General features: G+C 42.2%; 1 protein-coding gene across 5 annotated transcripts in view; it reads right to left on the bottom strand.

Annotated features, from left to right (window-relative positions):
• Positions 1-22,505, bottom strand: part of TENM1 (teneurin transmembrane protein 1) — a 448,583-nt gene that overhangs the window by 101,881 nt on the left and 324,197 nt on the right. For all 5 annotated transcript variants that reach the window (XM_036739968.1, XM_036739972.1, XM_036739969.1 and 2 more), the window contains 3 exons: positions 19,865-19,984; positions 9,353-9,614; positions 6,240-6,507 (listed from right to left, as the gene is read on the bottom strand). In XM_036739968.1, the coding sequence (XP_036595863.1) occupies positions 6,240-6,507; positions 9,353-9,614; positions 19,865-19,984 (650 nt within the window). The remainder of the gene's footprint in view (positions 1-6,239; positions 6,508-9,352; positions 9,615-19,864; positions 19,985-22,505) is intronic.

Below are 22,505 nucleotides of genomic sequence, written 5' to 3'. Positions count from 1 at the left end.
CCCCTAGAAAACAAGGGAACATATTGAAAGGATTTCAGAAGTACAATGATAAGGGGGTCCTACTGCAAGGCAAGCAGGGATAGGCTCGTGAGTAGTCAGGAGAGTGGGGAAGCCATTTTAGAGGCTCACTGTGGATCAAGAAACAGTAGATGAATTTAACTGAGCAAAAGGGGATTAAGTAAGGCTAGCAGCCACAGCTCAGAGATGCTATGGAAGTAACAGCCCATTTCAACATGGAATTTAAAGGGAAGAGAAAGGGTGGAGGGGCTGCTGTGATAGGCACATACCCAAAGATAGGCAATACCTGACATCAAACAAGATCTACCTGAAGGTGGGCTTAGATGACCGTGGGACTCATGTTGGAAGGGTAGGAATGGCCTAGGACTGGCAGGGCTACTTACTTCACATTTTGAGTGCTGGATCAATCACTGATTATCTATCATGTGCATCACTGGTGCATTGGATTTGACTACTGAAGAGATTGGTTGGTGGGTCTTAAATGATGGAGAGGGTTGGTAGATTCACCTTGGGGTGAATTCACCCTTTGAAAGCAAAATATTGGGGCTCTTAGATGGGGATGGTTTTAAGTAGGCCAAAAGAAAACATAAGCAGATGCTATTTTTGTGGTAAGATGTACATTTGACTGAAGGGAAATTTATCACCAGTAAAGCATCTTCCTCAGGAATATTTTGTGTGCATAAAGTAACTGGAGCTTTGCTGCTTTTTCCTATGAAGGCTAGCCCTGTTCTCTGGCAGTTGCAGAAATATGCAGCGAACCCTTAGGAAGGGGGTTGTCACTGAAACAGCCAGTGCTCCTTCGTGCCAAAGAACTGTACTAAAGAATTCGGCAATTGTTGTTGCCAATAACCTTGAAGAATAATAGAATTGTTTAGAGCAGCAGCACTAAAAGTGGATGGCTGATTTCATGAACTTCCAAGACTCCGAACAGCCGCAATTTAATTTAATTAAAATGAAGTCTGCGCAGAATGTATTATTACATATTGATAATGCACCCGGACACAGGGAATTATTTTGACAAAATTCACATAATGGATGCAGATCAGAGCCCCTGAGCAAGCCAGTTTGTCAAACTCAGTAAGGCTGCCTGAGAATTCCAACAGCAGGCCTAACTGCACAATTAAACCTTCTTTACATTGTTTTGCAAGCAGCAAAGAGAGAAACCAAATGAAATCAAATTATTTCCCAATATCATGCCTTAATTAAAGGCAGGGAAGGTAAGACTGGGCAAATTCTGCTCTCAAAGTGCTTACCTACATGCAGTTCTGAGGTAGGGAGCCATATCTGAGCATCACGCAGGCTTCCAGCTAGATCAGTTCAAGGTAGTGGAGTCAGAAGAGCTTTGACTCTAACTAGCTAGATGACTTTGGGGGATTAACACCTAAGCCTCAGGTTTATTACCTGAAAAATGAGAGTGTCAGGCCTTTCCTGTTCCAAAATTCTATAGCATTTAAGACCCAAAGCAATGACCTTGGGCTTTGTCTTGTGACCTTTGGGAGGATTTTATTTCTCTTCTTGGTTGATGGAGGTCTTTCTCATACTGATCTTATTACTGACCAATAAGCCATTAGAATAATTGATTCCAAATATCTCCATTTTAAGAGCATAATTTACTACTACTACTTGTAGTTTGCATTCCAATAGCCTGTACAGTGCTTCTAGTTCCAGTTCCTATGATCATAGGATCCTAGGTCAAGAGCTGGAAGGGACCTCATACATCAGATTGCAGTCAGTCTCTCTGTAGCTGAACTTAGAACTGAAGAAGAGGTTTGGAATGCCATTAGGCTCCTCTCATGTGGCAAAGCACCTGGTGCTGACTCCATTCCAACAGAAATCTCTTCTAGATAGGGGCAGGGGTCCACTGCTCATTCAAAAGCTGACTGAAGTCTTTCAGCTTGTATGGCAAGAAGAGGTTATCCCCCAGGAGTTTAAGGATGCCTCTATTGTTTGTCTCTATAATGGAAAAGGAAATAGGTTGTCTTGTGATAATCTTGTTGGTGAGATTCTTGCCAGAGTCCTCTTTAATAGGCTGATCCTTCAGCTGGAAGATGGTCATCTGCCTGAGAGCCAGTGTGGCTTCAGAAAGGGCCGGGGATCAGTTGATATGGTGCTTGCTGCCTGACAACTCCAGGAGAAATGTAAGAAGCAGAACAGAATCGTGTACACAACTTTCATTGAACTGATACTGTCAGTCATGGGGGCTTGTGGAAGAGTGTGGCAAAATTTTGTTGCCTGGAGAAGTTCATCAGTATCATATGCCAGTTCCACAATGGCATGCTTACATGGGCTCTGGATCACAGATGATGCTCTTGTGCTTTCCCAGTCACCAATGGGATGAAGCAAGACTGTGTGCTTGCTCCCACACTTTTTAGCATGATGTTTTGCATTGATAGTGAACTATTTAACTTGAGAAAGCTACAAGCCAAGACTAAAGTGGAAGGAGAGTCTCTGCATGACTTTTTGTTAGCAGATGACTGTGCACTCACTGCAACCTCTGAAGCTGAGAGGAAACAGTATAGATTGATTCTCTATCTCCTAAGCTTATTTTGCCCTTACAATTGACACCAAGAAAACAGAGGTTCTCTACCAGCCAGCAACACACCATCCATTTGTGGAACCATTGGTTACAGCAAATGGAGAGATTTTGAATGCTAAGTTCACTTACTTTGGCAGTGTATTTTCCAGGGATGTACACATAGTTGATGAATTGGTGTACATATTGCCAGAGCTAGCTAATCTAACCTCTCATTTTACAAGGCAGGCAATTGAGGCCCAGAGAGGGGAAGGGACTTGTCCGGGGTTACGACTAGGATCCTAGACCCAGAGATGGAAGGGTTCTCAAAGGCTTTTTAGGCCAACCCCTCATTTTACAGAGGCAGAAACCAAGGTGCACAGAGGGGAAATGGTGACACCACTGAAGTGGGTTTGAACCCATGTACTCTTACTCCAGAGCCCATGACTTTCCTATTGTTGGAAGGGACCTTAGAGATTACCTCATAGAATGTCTGTCATAATAAGAGCTGACAATGACATACCTCAGTCTCACCATGAACTCTTCAATCCAGTGACAAGCACCAGCCTTTCTGCAGTTTATGAACAAGACACTCCATCTCTTGGCTCCAGACTGGGAACCTCCAGAGAATCATAGGCTTTTCTGAGAATCTTCATGGAATCATACGCTCTCCAAGGGATCTCCAGGGAATCATAGGATCTCAAGGGGATCTCTCAGAGGATTGTCAGGGAATTATAGGATCTCCAGGGAATCAACAGGAAATCACAGGATCTCTAAGGGATCTCTGGGGAATCACAGGATCTCAGGGGGATCTCTCAGAGGATCTTCAGGGAATCACAGAATCTCCAGGGAATCATAGGATCTTGGCTCTGGAGCTGGAAGGGACTTTGGACGTCATTTTGTTCAACTCCTCTCATTTCATACATGAGGAAACCAAGGCCCAAATTTAGAGTTGGATTAAGTGACTCCTTCCAAAGTCACACCTCTTCCTGATTCCACTCCACAACCATCTCCAGTCTTTCATGACCTTCCTCACCTCAAGTCTCTCCTCACTGCAATCCATCCTCCATTTAGCCACTAAAGTGATTTTCCTAAAGTGTAAGTTCAATCATGTCACCCCTTACTCAATGAACTCCATGGGCCACCCATTGCCTCGAAGAACAAATACAAAATGCTCGACTTGACATTCAAAGTCCTTCATAACCTGTCCCATCCTACTTTTCCAATCTTCTTATATCTTACTTCTTGACATGCATACACTCTTTGATCCAGTGACACTGACCTTCTGGTTGTCCCACAAGCAAGACACTTCATCTCTTGGCTCTGGGCATTTTCTCTGATGATCCTCTCTGCTTGGAAGGCTCTTCTTCCTCAGCTCCACTTACTGACCTCTCTGGCTTCCTTGAAGTCCCAACTGAATCCCACCTTCAACAAGAAGCCTTCTCCAACCCCTCTTAATTCCAGTGCCTTCCCTCTCTCAATCATTTCCTATTTATCCTGTATATAGCTTGCTTTGTATATATTTGCTTGCTGTCTCCTCCACTAGACTGTAAGCTCTTTGAGGGCAGGAACTGGGTTTTTCTGCCTCTTTTTGTATCCCAAGTGCTTAGCATAGTGCCTGACACATACATAGTAAGCACTTAATACATGCTTATTGATTAAATGATTGCTCAGTCACTCTGAGAAGCAGGTTGTATAGTTAGGAGCATTGGATTCGGCCTGGATTCAAGTTTCCTCATTTGTGAAATGGAGAAAACTAAACACTCACTATCTGCCTCCCAGGCTTGTTATGAGGAAGAAAAACCCTGCCCATCTATCTTAAAATGCTATTTCTCACCTGGCCTATTATCCCAGGTCTGTCTGCCTCCAGTCCCTCCCCTCTCCAATCCAACCTCCACCCAGTTGCCAAAGCAATTTTCCTAAAGTATAGATCTGACCATTCCATCCCCCACTTCCTTCAAAAAACTCCTGTAGGAATTTTAACTGCTTGTACCTCTAGGACCAAATATCCACTCTTCTGTTTGGCACTGAAAGGCCTTCACAGCCTGGCCCCTTCCTACTTTTCCAATGTTCTTACCCTGTACTTTCCTCCATGCACCATACAGGCTGGGCACACTGGCTTTCTTGGTGTTCCTCCCACATAACACTGCACCTCCCCTTTTTGTGTCTTTGTACTGGCTATGCCCTGTGCCAGGACTGCCGTCTCACCCCCTCCTTTGGCTTGCTTCAGGAACTGGCCCAATCATCAGCTTCTGCAGTCTCTTGGAGCCACCGCCTCCTCTAAGGTGGCCTTCTCTGTATTTATCTGGTGTGGTCCTGTTTATATACACACTGTCTCCTCCATTACAGCCTAAGCTCTCTGAGGGCAGGGAATGTTGTTGCCTTTCTCTGTATCTCCGTTGTTTAGTACCTGGCATACAGTACACACTTAATAAATGCTTATTGACCGATTGACCGATCAAAGTTCCTTCCAACTTTGGAATTTCTAAGACCTAAAATACTGAATTTACTGAGAAGCAAAAGGAACACCAAAGGGTAACAATAACTTCTCATGAAGCCTCCTAAGTTACTAGTTGAAGGATGCTAACCATTTCCAACAAAAATGTGAAGTGAAGCTGTTCCGCAGTTAGAATGTTGTAGTTGCTAAGTAGAAAGGACAGACTAAATGTCAGGCCCAGAAGCCTGACCGAAGGAATGACAAGCCAAAGGTCATGGTTAGAAGGTGACATTTAGCTTTAGAGACAACTGGAAGTTGGATGTCATGCAGCATCACTGACCTGTTACCAACATGACAAGGGGAAAGAATTGGTTGGGAGTAAAAAGCCTGAAGAAAACCTGCGGCCAAGGCCTGTCAATTTTGCCTTTGCCACTTCTCTTGAAAATGGCCCCTTCTCTCCTCTGGCACTGCCACCACTCTGCTGCAGGGCCTAACTTATCACCTCATACCTGAACTATTGCAATAGCTGGTTGGGGGGTCTGCCTGCCTTAGGTCCCTCCATGCTCCAGGCCATCCTCTCTTCAGCCACCAAAGTCATTTCCCTAAAGCGCAGGTCTGACCATGTCACCTCTGCCCTCTCAATAAATTCCAGTGGTTCCCTATTGCCTCCAGGATCAAATACAAAGTGCTCTATTTGGCATTCAGAGCCCTTCATAAACTGGCCTTCTCCAACCTTACCATTCTTCTTACACCTTACTTCTCCACACATACTCTTCAATCAGGCAACACTGGCCTCCTTGCTGTCCCATGAACAAGACATTCCAAATGCTCTGGGCATTTCCTCTGGCTGTCCTCTGTGGTTGGAATGCTTTTCCCTCCTATTGACCTCCCTGGCTACATTGAAGTCCCAACTAAAAAGCCCACCTTCTATAGGAATTAATCTTAATTCTAGTGCCTTTTCTGTGTTGATGATTTCCTATTTATCCAGTACATCGCTTCTTTGTATCTATTTATTTACAGCTTGTGTCTCTCTTTAGATTGTGAGCTCCCTGAGGGCAGAGACTGTCTTTTGCCTCTTTTGTAGCATAGTGCCTGGCACAGAGTTGGCACTTAATCAGTGTTTTTTGATTGACTGAATGAAAAGGGAACTCGAATTTAACCTGTGGAATGTTCAAACTCTAACTGCCACCAACCCTTTAAGTAACTGGGAGTCACAGTCAGTGTAAATACAAATTAATTCATCAGGACAAGTGAAAACTGTTAGTTACATACCTATTGCCTCTGTCAGGCCTGAAACCTTCTGCCCATAGATGTCGGTTTTGTTCCAGGCAAATGTATAGACAAGATTGGCTGCAGCAGGAAACCACTTCTGCATCAGACGACCTTCCACAGCCACAGTGAGGTGCACCCTGATCATCCCCATGGGGATAGCTGAGTGGGTCAGAAGAATTCGGAGCAGGGTTTTGTAGCCTGGGGTTCGGCTGCTCAGGTAACTCAGCTTCACAAAGCTGGACGGGATGGGGATCTCCTCCTGTACAACCTGACAGAGAAGCAGTAGGCAGGTTTCTGTTATGTGGGCAGCACAGAGAGGGACAATAATTGCACATCTGTTCTACGGCTGTGCATTGCAGGAGAATGCAATCTTGGCACAGACTGTTTGACTTGTGCATTTTTTATACCCAGCAACTAACAAAGTGCTTGGAGGACATAGGTGCTTAACACATGCTTGCTAATTCGCTGATAGAGAATCCTGGTGAGACAAGGTATTTTGAGTTTACCTCCTGACTTTGGATCAGATCCGGAGATGAGAACCATCTTCTCTGGCCTCCAACCCAGGAAGTCTATGGGCAAGAACAAGGCCCGTTTTTCTCGCATCTTCCCCACAACTGCTTTGTAGGAAGTGGACAAGCTCACATGCTACATATGCAGAGATTCTATGCTCTGGGCCACATTAAGAAATCTCTCTCCTACACAGACACATACACACATTCATACACATGCACACACACACGCACACTTAAATGCACACACACTCTTCTTGTCAGGCTCGAAGATACAGATTGCAAATCCTTTTCTGTAATCCTTACTCAGGCTGAGCTCTCCAAGATCAGACCAGGGAAGCAAGTCTGTCCAGTGATATCTTTGAACAAGGATTACAGTTGGAAGCTTGTCTTCCTTGAGCTTTGGAATGGCCTTGAAGGCCAAATTTTTCATGAAATTGTACGCTCACATCTCACTGCACTTGGAAGTACCAAATTCTGGTTGCCATAAGATGGCACCTGTGGGAAGCAAATAAAGCCTTTGCAAACTGGGCCTTAACCCATGGAGGCTGTGTTAGAATGCCACCTGAGTCTTTGAGGCTGGGCCTTTACTTCTTTATCAACTGGGGAGGAAAAGAGGGAAGCACATGATGGAAATTGGGTAGTAAGGTCAAATCCTAGGTACTCTGATGTCCATCTTCCAAAAACGGTCAGAGAAACAGCCCCTGGTGCTAAATGATCTGATTTAGGGCAAGGATGAACAGTGTGTTTATTTCAGTCCTTTTTCACATATTGCTTGGACAACTTCAAAGCAGCCCACAGAGACTGTGCATTGTTTGAGAAGCATTATATGTTTGCCAGGGCTTGGAGGTCCAACATATGACACCTTCTCTTGCCAGGGAATTCCTGGTCATTCTGCTGTTCCCTAGGGCTGGTATTCCCCTCTCGGGCCTGCTGACTACCCATCTGTCCTTCCTGCTCATTAAACAGCTATGTGATCCCTCTCAGATGGTAGCAGTAGGACAGTGGCGAACAAGAGCATGGCATTTAACTATAGCAACATGCTATCCTAGGATCAATTGAACAAGTCTTCTATTAAAATACGATCCAAACTTCTTGATAACGTCTGTGAAGGAACTGAAGCTCCAAGTCAGTGTATCAAATGCTATCTTGCTCTTTCCTTCCCGATTTCCTAGGAGAAAGCAACCAGAAAACCACGGACAGAGAAACGTGGGCTGATTCCACTGGGCAATGCTCTAGTCTAGTTTATGATCTCTGGACACTGGTAACCAGTAGGGAGAGATGTTAATCTGGATGGAAAAACCTATTATACCTAGTCTTCTCCAATCAAAAGAAGGGATTCTGTGTCCAACAAAGTAAAGCATTTTCTCAGGCTATCTCTCATGCCTGGAATGTTCTCCATCCTCTGCTCAGCCTACCGACCTGCCTGGCTTCCTTTAAGTCCCAGCTAAAATCCCATCTATTATTGGAAGCCTGCCCCAGTCCCTCTTAATTCTTTTGCCTTTCCTTTGTTAATTACTTCCTATTTGTCTTGTGTATATGTTGCTTTGAATATATGTGTTTGCATGTTGTTTCCCTCATTAGACCGTAAGCTCCTTGAAGGCAGTCTTTTGTTTCTTTTTGTGTTCCCAGCACTTAGAACTGGTGCTTAATAAACATTTGTTGATGGACTGAAGTTTCAACACAATCTAAGTTCCTTGAGGGCAAGAATTGTGTCCATTTTGTCTTATTCTGAGGAGGAATTAGTCTGGCAATTTGAGAACTGCTTTTTCTAAATTCTCTAGGAGTTTCAATAACGGGTAAGTACAAAGACTCAGAGGTCAACAAGAGTCTGACAACAAGCGGTCATTGATTCCTAGGTTAGCTGATGTGCCATGCCTTCTCAGTACTAGAGAGAGAGTGGGGAGAACCATGCTCTGAGTTGGATTTCTGGACAGACTTCAATTTCAGGGCCACAAATTGTCCATGCTCATAAACTATACCGTTGTAGTTGTTTAGTTATTTCCATCATGTCTGACTCTTCACGACTCCATTTAAAGGTTTTTCTTGGAAAAGCTACTGGAGTGGTTTGCCATTTTCTTCTCCAGCTCATTTTACAGACGAGGAACTGAGGTGAAGAAGGTTAAGTGTCTTGCCCTGGGTCACACAGCTAGCAAGTGTCTGAGTCAGGCTTGAACTCAGAAAGATGAGTCTTCCTGACTCCAGGCCCAACATTCTCTCCACTGTGCCACCTAGCTGCCCTAGCTATATTATTACAGACTTATATTTATCTCACTCTCTGAGCTAGCCAGACTGTATTATTACAGATCTATATCTGGCTAGCTCAGAGAGTGAGATAATGGCGTTTATCAGGTTAATGATTCCCATGTGAGTCAATTAGCTTTTCTCTACTCCGTGGACTGAGGCTTGAAAACTGAGCCCTTACTCTCTGTCTTCAGAATGCACACCATTAATTACTTGGGGCCCTGGCTAAAACATCATTTTCATATGTGAAAGATAGCACACTATATGACTGGTGCACAGGCAGAAGTCGCAGCTTTTCCCCACCCTTATCACCACGTCAATACGATGTCGTTTTCATAACTCATAAGTCAGTTTGCCTACCTGGAGCTCTGGAACAACAGTCCCCCTCTCAGGGCAGGACCCTCCAAATGATGTGAGGGGAGAAGGGAGCACAATTGGGTTTGGGCTCATTAAGCCAGAGATGTCACAGGTTGGAGAAGGGGCAGTAGCTCTCTGCATGGTCACTTTCTCCACTACGATAAATTGGTTCCAAGGCAACCAGAGGGTCCTTTTCTCAGACAAGAATGGTGATCGGTCAAAGACCAACGTGACTGAAATCCCTCCAATGGCCACAAGATCAAAGCTAAAAAAGGAAAATATAAAACAACTGTCAAAACAACAACCAAGCACAATTAATGAAAAAAAATGCTTTTAGTCCCCTTCTCTCATTTTTTGTGATACAAAGAATTCACTTCTTGATTTTATATATGTTGGGATTCCCTACTCTTTGGATAATTGGTAGGTACATTTTTATTTCAAGAATGATTTCTTCCCATTAGGCCTCTTGGCTGCCTTGCCTCACCATTGGGTACTCTGTACTCTGGGGAAGCAAGATAACACTGCTTTTTAAAAACTTTTATAGATGTCTTTTGTTTCTGCATCACAGTCATTTTGGGAAACACACACTTGCCTTTCTTCCGAGAAACGAACCCTCTCCCTTGCAACAAAGAAAAACAACCAAGCATAAACAACCAATCTAAACAAGTATGCAACATTCTGTCCCCAGAGCCTCTCGCCTTTCTGCTGTGAGATAGGAATATGTTTCATTTTCTGTTCTGGGCTCTCCATTGGTGTTTCCACTACTCAGAGTTCAGCTTCTCTTTTGTGACTGTCCATTTACATTGCTGAAGTCACTGGGTATTTTTGTTCTTCTGGTTCTGCTGATTTCCATCTGCACGAGTTCATACAAATCTTCCCATGTTTCCCAGAATTCCTCACGTCCCTCATTGCTTAATGCATGATACTATTGCATTCCATTCATATGCCACATGCATACCAACACACATAAACACACATCCAACCATTTCCCAAATGGTTGGGGACCAAACTTGGTGGTTTTCAGGTCTTTGCTAACAAAAAATGGGCTGCTATGAAAATTCTGCTACACATAAGACCTTGCTCTCCGAGTTGGACCACCTTGTGGCATGCGCCTAGTAGCATGATTATAGAATCAAAGGGTATGAAGAGTTTAGTAATTTTTCTTATGTATTTCCAAATTATCATCCAAAATGGCTACGTTCCACCAACAGCACGTTCCTGTACCTGTCTTCCCAAAACTTCTCCAAGGCTGGCTGTTTCCAATAGTTTTGTCATCTTATGGTAAGCTAATGTTTAACTTAAGACTAAACAAAGCCTAAAATGCAAGGCAAATCTACTATAAAAAGACATATGTAAAATATTTGAAGATAATCTCTTGCTTTGGGTTATTTACATTCTGTCCCTGATCCACCTGTGTGAATAATAAACAGCTCAACAGTCCCAATCCCCACACTCTTCACTCAAAGGCCTAATTTATCCTTGCGGTCTACATGAGGATCGGTAAGGGGAAATGATTTATTTAGGATTGTACATAGTACAGACTCAAACTTTGGTTCATTTACACTAGATAACATTAGATTCTCAGTTTTATTTATATCCTTGCATCCATGGCTTTGAGATAATAGATATTAAATTACTTTTAAAAGCACAGAACACAACACGAATGTATTATTATAACTAACACCGTTAGAATAGTACGTGTCATATAGCACATGTTGGCATTTAGGGAAGAAAGGGTCTGAAGCAATACCTTGCAGTTAAAAATTTCTATGAAAGACATCTATGATGAAAATCCTTGACAAGGAATCAAACTTAGTTATGGATATAATACCAATTTTTCCATACGTCATTTATTATAGGTTTACAGATCACACTTTGATGGAGAAATCTTTCAGCTTTGAAGAGAAAAGCTAATATTAGATTTTTTCCTTGTGTTTCTTTTAGTGAAGCAGTTGTAAGAGCATGATAATGTTCTAGTGGAGGACTTTTACGTTAAGCAGCAATCATAGATAATCTAGACATCATTAAAAGAAGCAGAGGAAATCGGGAGTAGAGAGCAAACAAATCTTGGCACTGTAGTAACAAGGTGAGGCTAGGAGTAGTAGGAAGGGCACTCTTCTGGTTACTCAGAGGCTTTGATTCTAGACCAAGTACCACCTACCCTTGGACAAGTTACTAGCCACCATTGAAGCACCATTGATCTATTTACCCTGGGCTAGGATAGGGTGGTAAAGTATGCCCATAAAAAGGTTTTGGTTTTAATCATTTGAAAGAATATTTCAAAGAATAATTTCTTGTCCAGTATACTGAAATGAATCTGTAGTCATTTCTTGATGTTCGCCTGCTTTAGATAATCTACAAAATTGCTTGCTGATTAAATGATTAATAATTAGATGTTTTTTGAAGCCTCAAATGCCTGATAACTATGACCAATGTTTTCTGAATGCTCACTTCTTGAGGATTTTCCACACAACGACAAGCCCCCTTTCATCAGCATGGAGAGTTGAGAGTTGACTAAATAAAAAAGGCCTAAACTACATTGTATGCTATGTAGCCTTATGAAAAAACAGACCCATTCAGAGCCAGGTATGTATACCTGCAGCTGGCCAGAATAATATTGTCCAAATGTGGAAAAATATTTAAAGGCCATCTGGAAGAGTTAGAATCCTTAGACCAAGTGATAGTCTAGACCAGAGGTGGGGAACCTGTGGCCTTCAGGCCACATGTGGCCCTCTAGGTTCTCAGGTGCAGTTCTTTGACTGAATCCAAACTTCACAGAAAAAAATCCCCTTAATAAAAGGATTTGTTCTGTAAAACTTGGACTCAGTCAAAAGGCTGCAGCTGAGGACCTAGAAGGCTACATGTGGCCTCGAGGCCACAGGTTCCCCAGCCCTGGTCTAGAGTCTGTCTTTCAAAGTCAAAGCCAAGTTTTTATGGCTCCAGAGCCTCAAAAGCACTTTGATAGATCTTTAATTTCATTGAGGCAGATATTCCCTTTTACAATGTTGACTACCAATCCATCCACGTCCTCTCATTTTGTGTAGTTTGTCTATATGCCTTTCCATAGAGGGCCTACCTAACTAGAAGCTAGAAGCCTCCCCCTGGATTTCTTGGGATTGCATGGATGCACCAAGACATGCAGACTCGCTAGTGGTTGCTGGTGCTCCTTACCACATGACTGACCCACCTTTTCTAGTTGCATTTCTCTCTGATATCCTTAAGGCACCTTTGGTTGCAAAATTCTTCACTGATAATGTTCACACCTACCATGCACCTTTCTATTGCCTTCTGGGTAACCCTCAACTTCAATTCTTTAGAACTGGTATGACATAGTAGAAAGAGCACTAGCTCCAGAATCAGGGAAACTGAGTTAAAATTTGGATTTTGACACTTAGTGCCTGTCTGACCTTGGATATGTCAGCCTTGGGCTTCAGTTTCCTCTTCTATTAATAACGAGGGAGTGGTACTAGGTGGCTTTGGAAACCAGTTCTAGTTCTATGATCCTATGATACTGTGGTATTCCTTAACTTGTGGTCATAAGGCATTACTAGGTAGGACATTAGGGTGAAAAAGATGGACCCTTGCTTCTGGAAAATGCTTGGGCTTACTAAATGCACTGTGTGATTTTCAGAAGTTAATCCGGCCTAACCTTATTTGCTTTTTTCACAAGATTACTAGGCTGGTAATTTAGAGAATTTCTGTAGATATCATTTACTTAGAGTATAGCAAAGCATTTGACAAATTCTCTCTGGCTTCTCACCCAAAAGCCCCTCTGCAGAGCCCACAGGCCATTGGGGATAGATTCTGAAAGGAAGTTATGAAAAGAAACAGGTGTGAACTCTTGCAAAGCTATAGAAGCATGAGAATAAGACAAAGAAGACAAATGGCAATGAGAGAGTAGGAAGAACCACAGTGTGGTTCCTAAGAAGGGACAATGAACTAGAATCAGTAGCAGTAGGTTCCCTATAGGTTCCTTCTCACCTCTCCTCCACCTGCCACTGGAGAAAAAAAGCAACCAGGCTCTCTGCAATGCTTCATCATCACTGTAACTGTCAGAAGTGCCTTCAGAACATTGGGGCTTTCTAGGGACTATGTTTGATGGGAAGGGCTTTAATGCTCCCTTATCATTCCCTTTATTACAGTGTCAGGTGAAGAAGTGTATATACAAGGAGACAACCCTTCAGTCCCTGGACGATTGGAGGCGGTAGTTTGGGGACACAGATGATACAAGTGCTGGCTGCTTGATGGAACACTTTTGGGCTCAAGTTTAAGTAAAAGTCCTTTGTCTAGGATGCTATATGATGAAATTTTGTCATTGGCCAAAGAAAGGTCAGTGAAACGCGAGCTCAGAGCTATGAATTTGATGGACCTAGCAGTGGGACTACACTATCGTTGTGGACATGTTGGAGGCATGTGGGTTGGGGGACAGTACAGTTTGGTAGATTCAGAATTGGTTGGATGACTGCACCTAAATTGTAATTGTTACTATCCACTTGAAAGAAAGTAACTCATTGAATGCTCTGGGAATTTCAAGCAGCGAGATAGGCCACTGGGAAGACACAGACGCGCACATGCACGCACACACACATACACACACATATATGTATACATACATATATATATATATTTTATGGTGGGAAGCCTTCAATGCACTTCCACTTATATGCCCTGGGTAACAATCTAGGCTCTTCAACTGCTAATCCTGGTTTTCATTTGTCTTTTTCCCCCTCAGGTCTGATATCCTACTTCTGAAATGTACTTAATCTGAGGAGCCAATAAACTGGGGCTTGTTGTCATACTGTCACCATATGTCCAAAACATGACAATGGGAAAGTCTTGTTTATATTTAGCACACCCTTTCTGGAGCTTAATGGGAAAGCTATAGCCAGAGGGGAGATTTAGCAGGCTGACTGGGCCTAGTATCTGTCATCTGTATACACCGGATTTCCTCAGGGAGCTCTGCAGGGGAATGGACTTGGTATCTTGCTTTAAAAAGACAAACACATTATTCCTTTAGTACTCTATGTAATCTAGGAACAGAAGTCTTAGGACTTCTTTGAGGAACAATTTCAAAAGGTAGCAGGGTTTTCTTAGTTCCTTCATTGAGTACCACTTCCTTCACTGAGACCTTCTGCATACCAGTAAGAAAAAGCAAGCGTTTCTTTTTCTTTTTCTCCTTTTTTTTTCTTCCTGGAACATGACTGACAGGGAAATTTGTTTTGCATGACTTCATATTCGTAATGGGCTTTGTATTTCTTGACTTCTCAATAGGTGGGAGAGGGGGTGGGGAAACGGAGATAATTTGGAAATGAAAATAAAATTAAATTGAATTTTTTTTAAAAAGAAAAAACTGAGGGTTTATCAGATCTCCATAGGAAGCCCAGGATCCTGGGAGGCACACTCTATTCAAAGAGGTGGTTGTACCCATATCAATGTCTCAAGTCTTGGCATGTGGCTAAAAACACTGGGCAAGGGAGAAGCTGGTTCAATACAATAGGCACTAGCAATTGAGCTACAGGAAATCCTCATTATTTATACTAATTGAGGGAAGAGGCCAGTCTGAGTCAATGGAAAGGCCCAATTAGAGACATTTGAGAGGAAATATCACATTAGTGTTTTGGAGTACATAGAGACATCCGGCCTAACTGCCCACTAAGGCTGGGCCTGCTTTAATGACTAGATGGCTCCTCTGTAATTAGAAAGAGAATTTACATACAAACAAATTTATACACTAAAATTCACAAAAGTAGTTTGTTTTCTTAAGTAGGTTAAAAATCCCCATTGCCATCTTTCATAGCATTATGGACTCTTAGCTTTGGAAGGAACCTCACTTGGAAAGCCTGGACGTGAACAAAAAAACTCCGCAACATTGGTGTCAAATAGAAAGAGAGGTCACTGAATGGTACACAAGGATCCCTGCAGGTACATATTGACATAGGAAACTATGTATTAATATTATCTATGTTTTATTGTATTTTTAGTTGTTTTGTTAAATATTTCCCAATTACATCTTAATCTGGTTTGGGCCATACTTGGAGTGCTGCATGTTCCAGGCAACAGTTTTGACACCTCTGCTCTACAACATACTTCCCAACAAATGGTCAGTCTTCTTTCAAAGGGGGACCTACTCCTCTAGCATAGAGGAAGCTACTACCTACCTCCTGAGGCCATCTGTTCCATTTTTGGATAGTTCTAACTGTTAGAAAGTTTAACAAGCTGCAATCTGCCCTTTCGTAGTTCCTCCAACCAGTTCCTCCTAGTCCTGACCCTCTTGGCCAATTAGATTAAGTTTAATCACAGCTATCATGTATATTCACACTAGGCGTCTATTCTTTAGGCTAAACATCTCAAATTTCTTCAACTGTTATATGGCATGGACTCTGATTTCCTCACTATCCTCTATTGGATGCTCTCAATGAACTTTCTAAAATACAATACCCAGAAATGAAAATGATAATCCAGGTGTGGTCTTAGTGGGGCAGAGAATAGTAGAACTGATATAGGAACTCAGTAATTCCAAGTCTTTATGATTGTTTCTCCTTGCAATGTAAAGGGTCCTTCCCTTGCTGCCTGCAAAATTTGTTTTGAAGTTGTAAGATTTCAAGTTTGACTACAATATTTCTTCATGAATTAAACTTGAAGTTTCTTTTTATTGGTATTCTGTGAATTTTCTCAAGCTTTACTTTGCCATTTACTTCTAATATTGCTGGGAATTTTTCTGTATTATTTCTTTCTGTTTGATATTCATTTTCCTTTTCATGATTTTTTCAGGAGGACCTCTGAGCCTGAGATTATCTCTCTGCATTTTACCTTCACACTCAATATTTTTGTTTTATAGAACTCATATTCAAATTTCTAAAAATTTTTCTATTATTTTCCCTTTTGCTTCTGCATTTTTTTGCATTTCTAGTTTTGTTGTTCTCCTTTTCAGAGAATCTACTGCTATTCAGTGTGTCCCTGTTTTTTGTTCCAAATTACCTAGATTTGCTGATTTTTTTCTTAGCTCTAATTTCTATTCTCATGTCTTTGATTTTCTCACTTAATTCTTTGATTGCTCTTCTGAACCATTTTAGAATTTCTTGGAACTGATCTCCCATCTGCCTTTTTTTGTTTTAAGGGGCCCTGTACAATTTATTGTAACATTCTTTCCCAGGGAGTTCTGCTTCAGTTTGCTTCATGGTAAAGTACTTGGCCCAATGCCTTAAAAAAACCAAAAATATTTATTTAATTCTCCTCCTTTGTTCTTCTGTCTTTATCAATCAGTCCACTGATTTTTCTATTATATTCTTGCTATAAATGGGCTTCTTATTGCCAATTCCTTTTCCTTGGGATGCTCAGTGCTCTAGTGCCCCTCTCCCAGGCCTTGATGCCTTTTTTACTATTCCCTTGGACTATTGAGGCTGTAGGCTACAAGGTATGAGGTGAGAATTTGGCACACGACTCTAAGGAATGCCTCTACTTTTACTTTTCCCATTTTTTTTGGACTTCATGTTCTTGACAATGATTTTCTTTAGCTCCTAGGCTGATGCTGGTCAAGAAGAGGTTAGAGGAAGGGTACTCCCAGATACTTTTGTATGTGTGTGCATGCAGTTTGAGAAGCCCTTATAATTGAATCTTTTCTTTTTCCTCTTACTTTGGCTGTCTATTACTTCTTATGAGAGGCACATGAAATAATTTTGAGCATGCTATACTTCTGGTTCCTCCCTTCTCCTTGATTTTGGCCCCTAGGCTCCCAATTCCTCTGAAAACACTCTCTTTCCTTTTCTTAAGCCTCAATGCTAGTCTGATTCAGGAGCCTCAATCTGCTGTGGACTTAGGGCTTCTCTGGGCTGTTTGGAACCCGGGGTAGATGTTTAAGTGTAGTAGGGACTTCAACTTGACCTGGGAGCAGGGACACTGTGCCAAGGCATTAACTCCAAAATTCTGTGCCTAAAACTACAGCTATCAAGAGAGATACAACTGACAAACTGTCAAGAGGGGTGCCAGGGAGGGGAAAGGGAAGAGGTAGTACCAGGTTAGCAAGTTTATCTCCAGTTATTCTCCTATGAGAATTATTTTGTGATGGCTTCTTTCAAATATCCTCCTATTATTGCTAAGTTTGCTTCATGTGGGGACTCTTTATTTGAAGTAGTCTATCTTCCTTGGAGCCTTCATTGCTCATGTCTTTCAGCACTGAGCTGGTTGGTGAGTTTCTTGTGCACCAACATTGGTTTCTCTGTCTCCCTTTTTCATCATCATCAGAACTATTTCTCTTTGTTTCCTCACAATTTTCTTCTTGAGAGCTTCCCAAACTGCTTAGACTGATTGTCCTTGTAGAATGTTAGGCAATGGGATTTTTACCTCTCCTTTCTCTGAGCCCTGTGCTCTCCCCAAATCTAGGGTACCTTTCAGACTATTTTCTTCTTTCTTACCGCAGATCTCATTACCAGCAGTTCTAAGAAGGAATCTTCTCTACTAAGGCAGCCAACATTTCTACCTCAGCAACCAGTTCCTTCTTGTGAATCTAAATCCGATCCAGAATAGAATTTTCACCCATTGGTTTCTCCACCTTTTGAAGGATGAAATGATCCTTGAGGCAAATCAAGAACTTTTTTACTTCTGATTTTGACAGGAGATACCTGGATAATTGAAGTCACTGATTGCTACAACACCATGCCAAGCTTAATGATCTCTTTCCTGGCCCCATCTCTTTCATTTCTGTATATACAGTTTATAGCAATTTCTGCCTTCAAAGATCATCAACCAAATTGTCTCTAATACCCTTCCCCATTCTGGTTCCTGGATATCCCCATATAAGTATTTTAACCATGCCTAAACTGAGTTCCTCTGTGTGTGGGGATTCCCTGAATGGAAACTCCCTTCACAGATGCATATCAGCCACTCATCTATAACTTAAGGTCATAAGGCCTGGAAATACTGAGAGGTTAAGTGATTTGTCCACTGGTTACATACAGTGGCAAGACAATGAGCCCAGATCTTCCCTACTCCATAGCTTGCCCTCTATTTATGTCTAGTATTTTAGGTACCAGCACATATTCTCAAAACAGAAAGCTACCCTTTCCACTCCAACTTTTTTGTATCTTGCTTCTTCTCCACACCTTACCCTTTCAGAGTCATAGGCCAGCCATGGGTCGCACCTCACCACACCTCCACAACCCTAGGATCTCGGTTTTAACTTGCCTGATCCCTCTATGGAGTTTCATTATGTGACTCTAATTCACTTGGCATGCAGTGCTGTGTATTGTCTTCAATGAGGTTTTGTCCCCAAGGCTAGAATGAGCTCCAAGGAGGCCAGGGACCATATCTTATCTAAACTTCCCACCCCAATACCTCTCACTGAAAGCTGGAGGGGCTTAATCACTCTGGAATGGGTGCTGTTGATTATTATGCTAATGATGTTTCTTTGAAATTTTTTCATGCTAGACAGCTCTGAGTTAGGCCAGGCTCACTCCAAGTGCTGGCTGGGGGATGAAGATTTGCAAGGTGACCACCCAGCCATCCTGCCTTGGGGATTTGGCTCTCAGGGGTATGAACAAGTGCTCTGAGGTTTTCTCTAGAGGGGGCCGTTGACTGTAATGTTTTAGGTTTTATTGGGGATTGTGTCCATCTAAATGCCAATAAAAATATCTGTGGCTTTGAATCCTTCTACATGCTGAAAACATTATAGCAAGTGACCTCCCTGCTCTGGCCTCCAAGGACTTTGGAGATTAGCCTGGGGGTGATTTTGGTCTTCCTGGAAGATGTCAATCTAGACCAGCTAGTATAAAATCGTGAGACAAAGACTGGAAAAAACAAAATCAAACTAATTAAGTTGTTTTAACTATCTTAAGGTGGTATAATCTTTCATTTTCAGTGGAAATATTTTGAGCCATCTTTAATAACCACAATCTTTAATCATGGTCTTTTTGATTTTTACTTTTAAAATGTTTGGGAATCGCTATATAGAAAGAGCCAAATTACTGCCATGGGCCAAACTTTGCTACCCTTTGCACTGAAGTCAGACAGATGGGTAGAAAGTAACAGGGAGAGGAATATAGGATTGCTAACTTGCTTATAACACAACATTATTGAGGGAGAGAGAGGGATTTGGCTGGGGACCTTGACAGAGAGGGAATGGAGAAAGGAAAACATGGTAAGGAATGAGCTCAAGCTAGGATGATGAAGTTTTCCAGCAGAGAGCACCTAACAGTAACTCACACTTAGTGCCTTAAATCATGTATCTTCTGGGAGTCTCACAACAACCTTATCACTCTCTTTTAAGACTGAGGCACAGGTCCAGAAGGATTACATGACTTGCCCTGGCACGGGGCTTAGGAGGGCACCCACGGCACAGCTTAGGAAGGTGCCCATGGCACAGAGTGACAGGCAGGATTGGAATCAGGTTTTTCTAGGTTCAGCTCCTTGCTCATCAAGCCTCTAGTGATGGCTACTTCAGAGCTCTGGTCTTGTCCATGGAGGAAAGGCAGTATTTGGGCCCAAAAGAATTAGGAACAATGAGGAAAACTAGTGCCTTACCTTCCATCTTGTCGGCTGATAGTATATCCGTAATCGCTGTGGCCTAAGAAGCTGACGTTCACCCCAACTAGAGGTGTCCCATCCACAGCCACAACCTGGCCTCGAATCACACAGGCACGTCTGCAACAAGACAAAAGTCCAATTTGAAGCCATGTCCAAAGATTAGGGAAGATCTGGAGCAGTTCAACAATCTAAGTCTTCATATGTGTATAGGTGGCTATACCTGTAGTTCTGGGGTGATGTCTTTGCAGTGATTATACCTCCCATGGTACTGGATATACGGAAGGTTTATCCTTCCCTATGGTTACTTCCTGACATGGGGACATTTGTTGCTGACACATTTTCTTTTCCTTTAACAATTGAGATGAAATGTTGTGAGCTACTATTTTATCCTATGGTCTTAAATACATATTTTTTAATAGAAAGCAATAGAAGCAAAAAGAGAAGGCAGGGTATCACAAGTTAGATCAATGGTTGACTTAAGCTCAGAAGGGTCAAAACTCATTATAACATTCCTTTCTTCAGTATTTTCCCACTCCCATCCATCCATCCTATCAGATCAATCTTCCTAATAGATAGCTTTCTAATGTCTACTGTCTTGCTCAAAATCGTTTAATAGCTAGGTGGCACAGTGGCTAGAATGTTAGGCCTAGAGGTAGGAAGACTCATCTCCCAGAATCCAAATCTGGCCTCCGACACTTACTAGCTGTGTGACCCTGTGAAAGTCACTTAACCCTATTTGCCTCAGTTTCCTCATCTGTAAAATGAGCTGGAGAAGGAAATGGCAAAATGGGCAACCACTCTAGTATCTTCACCAAGAAAACCCCAAATGGGGCTATGAAGAGTTGGACAACAACTGAAAATCCTACCACGAAATAAAAACTCTTTATCTTGGCATTTAGGGCCTTCATAATCTATTTTCTTTCTACCTTTCTAGACCTATCTGACACTGTTTCCCTTCACATACCCCATGTTCCAGATACATTGTATTCTTCATTCACAGTAGAGGGCCCTCTCCCTCTCTCTCTGCCAGTTGAAAACCTGTGCATCCTCAAACGCCACCTTCTCCATATAGTCTGCCTTAATTTTCCCAGCCAGAAGGGATTTCTGCCTCCTGTGAACTCTCCCAGCACTTCGTTTAAGCCTCTCACATACTCTGTACTCTTTGTGGTATACTGTTTAATGATCCTGTCTTTTCCCCCTATGCTACCAGACCCTAAGATCTGTGAGTGCAAGAGCCGTGTCTTATGCATACTAAGAGCCCCATTTAGTGGCTAGCACAGAGCTTTACTTGAAGCAGCCACAGAATCAGCTGGTTGAAATTAACAAAAAGTGCTCAGTGCAAAAGATTTCATACCATCATATCCCAGGATAAGCAAAAGAAATCGGTCAGCTCCCTAGAGTTGTTAAAATAGGATCTGCCCTGAATTTGTTATCTTTTTTCAAAAACACCAACAAGCTATGGACTTGCAAATGTTACACAAAGGTAAGCCAGTATCACTACACAGCGCTGCCACGTTTCTACCCCCTCCCTTCCTTAAGTTACACTGTGACACTTATCATCTGCTTTTTCCTTTCCCTTTTCCCCATAGTATTTCATCAAATGTTTCCTCTAGGGCACTGGGCTACTGTAATACCATTGTATTATATGTAACAAGAGTCCGTCAGTCAGCCCACGAGATTTTATTAAGCACCTGCTCTGTTCCAGGCATTGCTGAGTACTGGGGATAGATACAACGACAGAAGCCAAACAATGCCTGCCCTCAAGGAGTTTGTTTCCAACAGGGTACAGACATTTACATTTATAGGTGGATACAAAATAGAAACATGCTAATTAAGAAAGGGGAGGCACTAGAAACTGAGGGGAGCAGGAAAAGCTTTGTGGAATCAGGACTCTAGGCCTAATTTTGTGGTGTTTCTAGAGAGCTTGCTATCAATGCAAAGGCCTGTGGGTAGTCTAGGTATTGCTACCATGAAGACACTGTGTGGGAAATGACTTTTCGTGTGTGATGACTCTGTCTCTAGGCAAGATAACACAAAGCAATGGCTCAACTAGTAGTACTTGTTTATAGAACACTGCAGTCTCAACTTAGTGACTGTGTCCCACTGACTACACCTTCCTCAGTCTTTGGACTTTGTACTTTCTTGTACTAGTATGTTATTACCATATATCCTATGATAGGATGGAGTCATTCATATTTCACCTCTGTAGTACTTTCAATTTAATTTTTGTGTTCTCAGACCAGCTGTAAGACTAGAAACGTGTGTGTAAAGTTCACCAGAAACGTGTGTGTGTGTGTGTGTGTGTGTGTGTGTGTGTGTGTGTGTGTGTAAACACGACTAGAACTCCTTGTTTATTGATGGTCTGATCCTTCCCTTATGTATACAAGTAATAGAAAAGACCTTGGCCTAGAGCCTTTGTCAGGTTCTTTTTCTGAAAGTCAGTTTCAGAGAGCCGTCTAAAAGAAGCATTTTGATGAACTTGGCAAAAAGAAAACAACATACTGATAACAGCTATCATACAACCCAGGTGTTTCATACCACAGGAGCCAGTGGGGCTGAGAAGCTGCTGGGTTAGTCAAGTCAAAGCATTTGAAAAATGGCTTGATGTGATTTCTTGAGACTCCGATGTTCTTGAATT

Source organism: Trichosurus vulpecula, chromosome X (genome assembly GCF_011100635.1).
Source record: "Trichosurus vulpecula isolate mTriVul1 chromosome X, mTriVul1.pri, whole genome shotgun sequence".
Classification (NCBI taxonomy): domain Eukaryota; kingdom Metazoa; phylum Chordata; class Mammalia; order Diprotodontia; family Phalangeridae; genus Trichosurus; species Trichosurus vulpecula.
The sequence above is the reverse complement of the archived record's forward strand: the minus strand, read 5'-3'. Positions and strand labels throughout refer to the sequence as shown.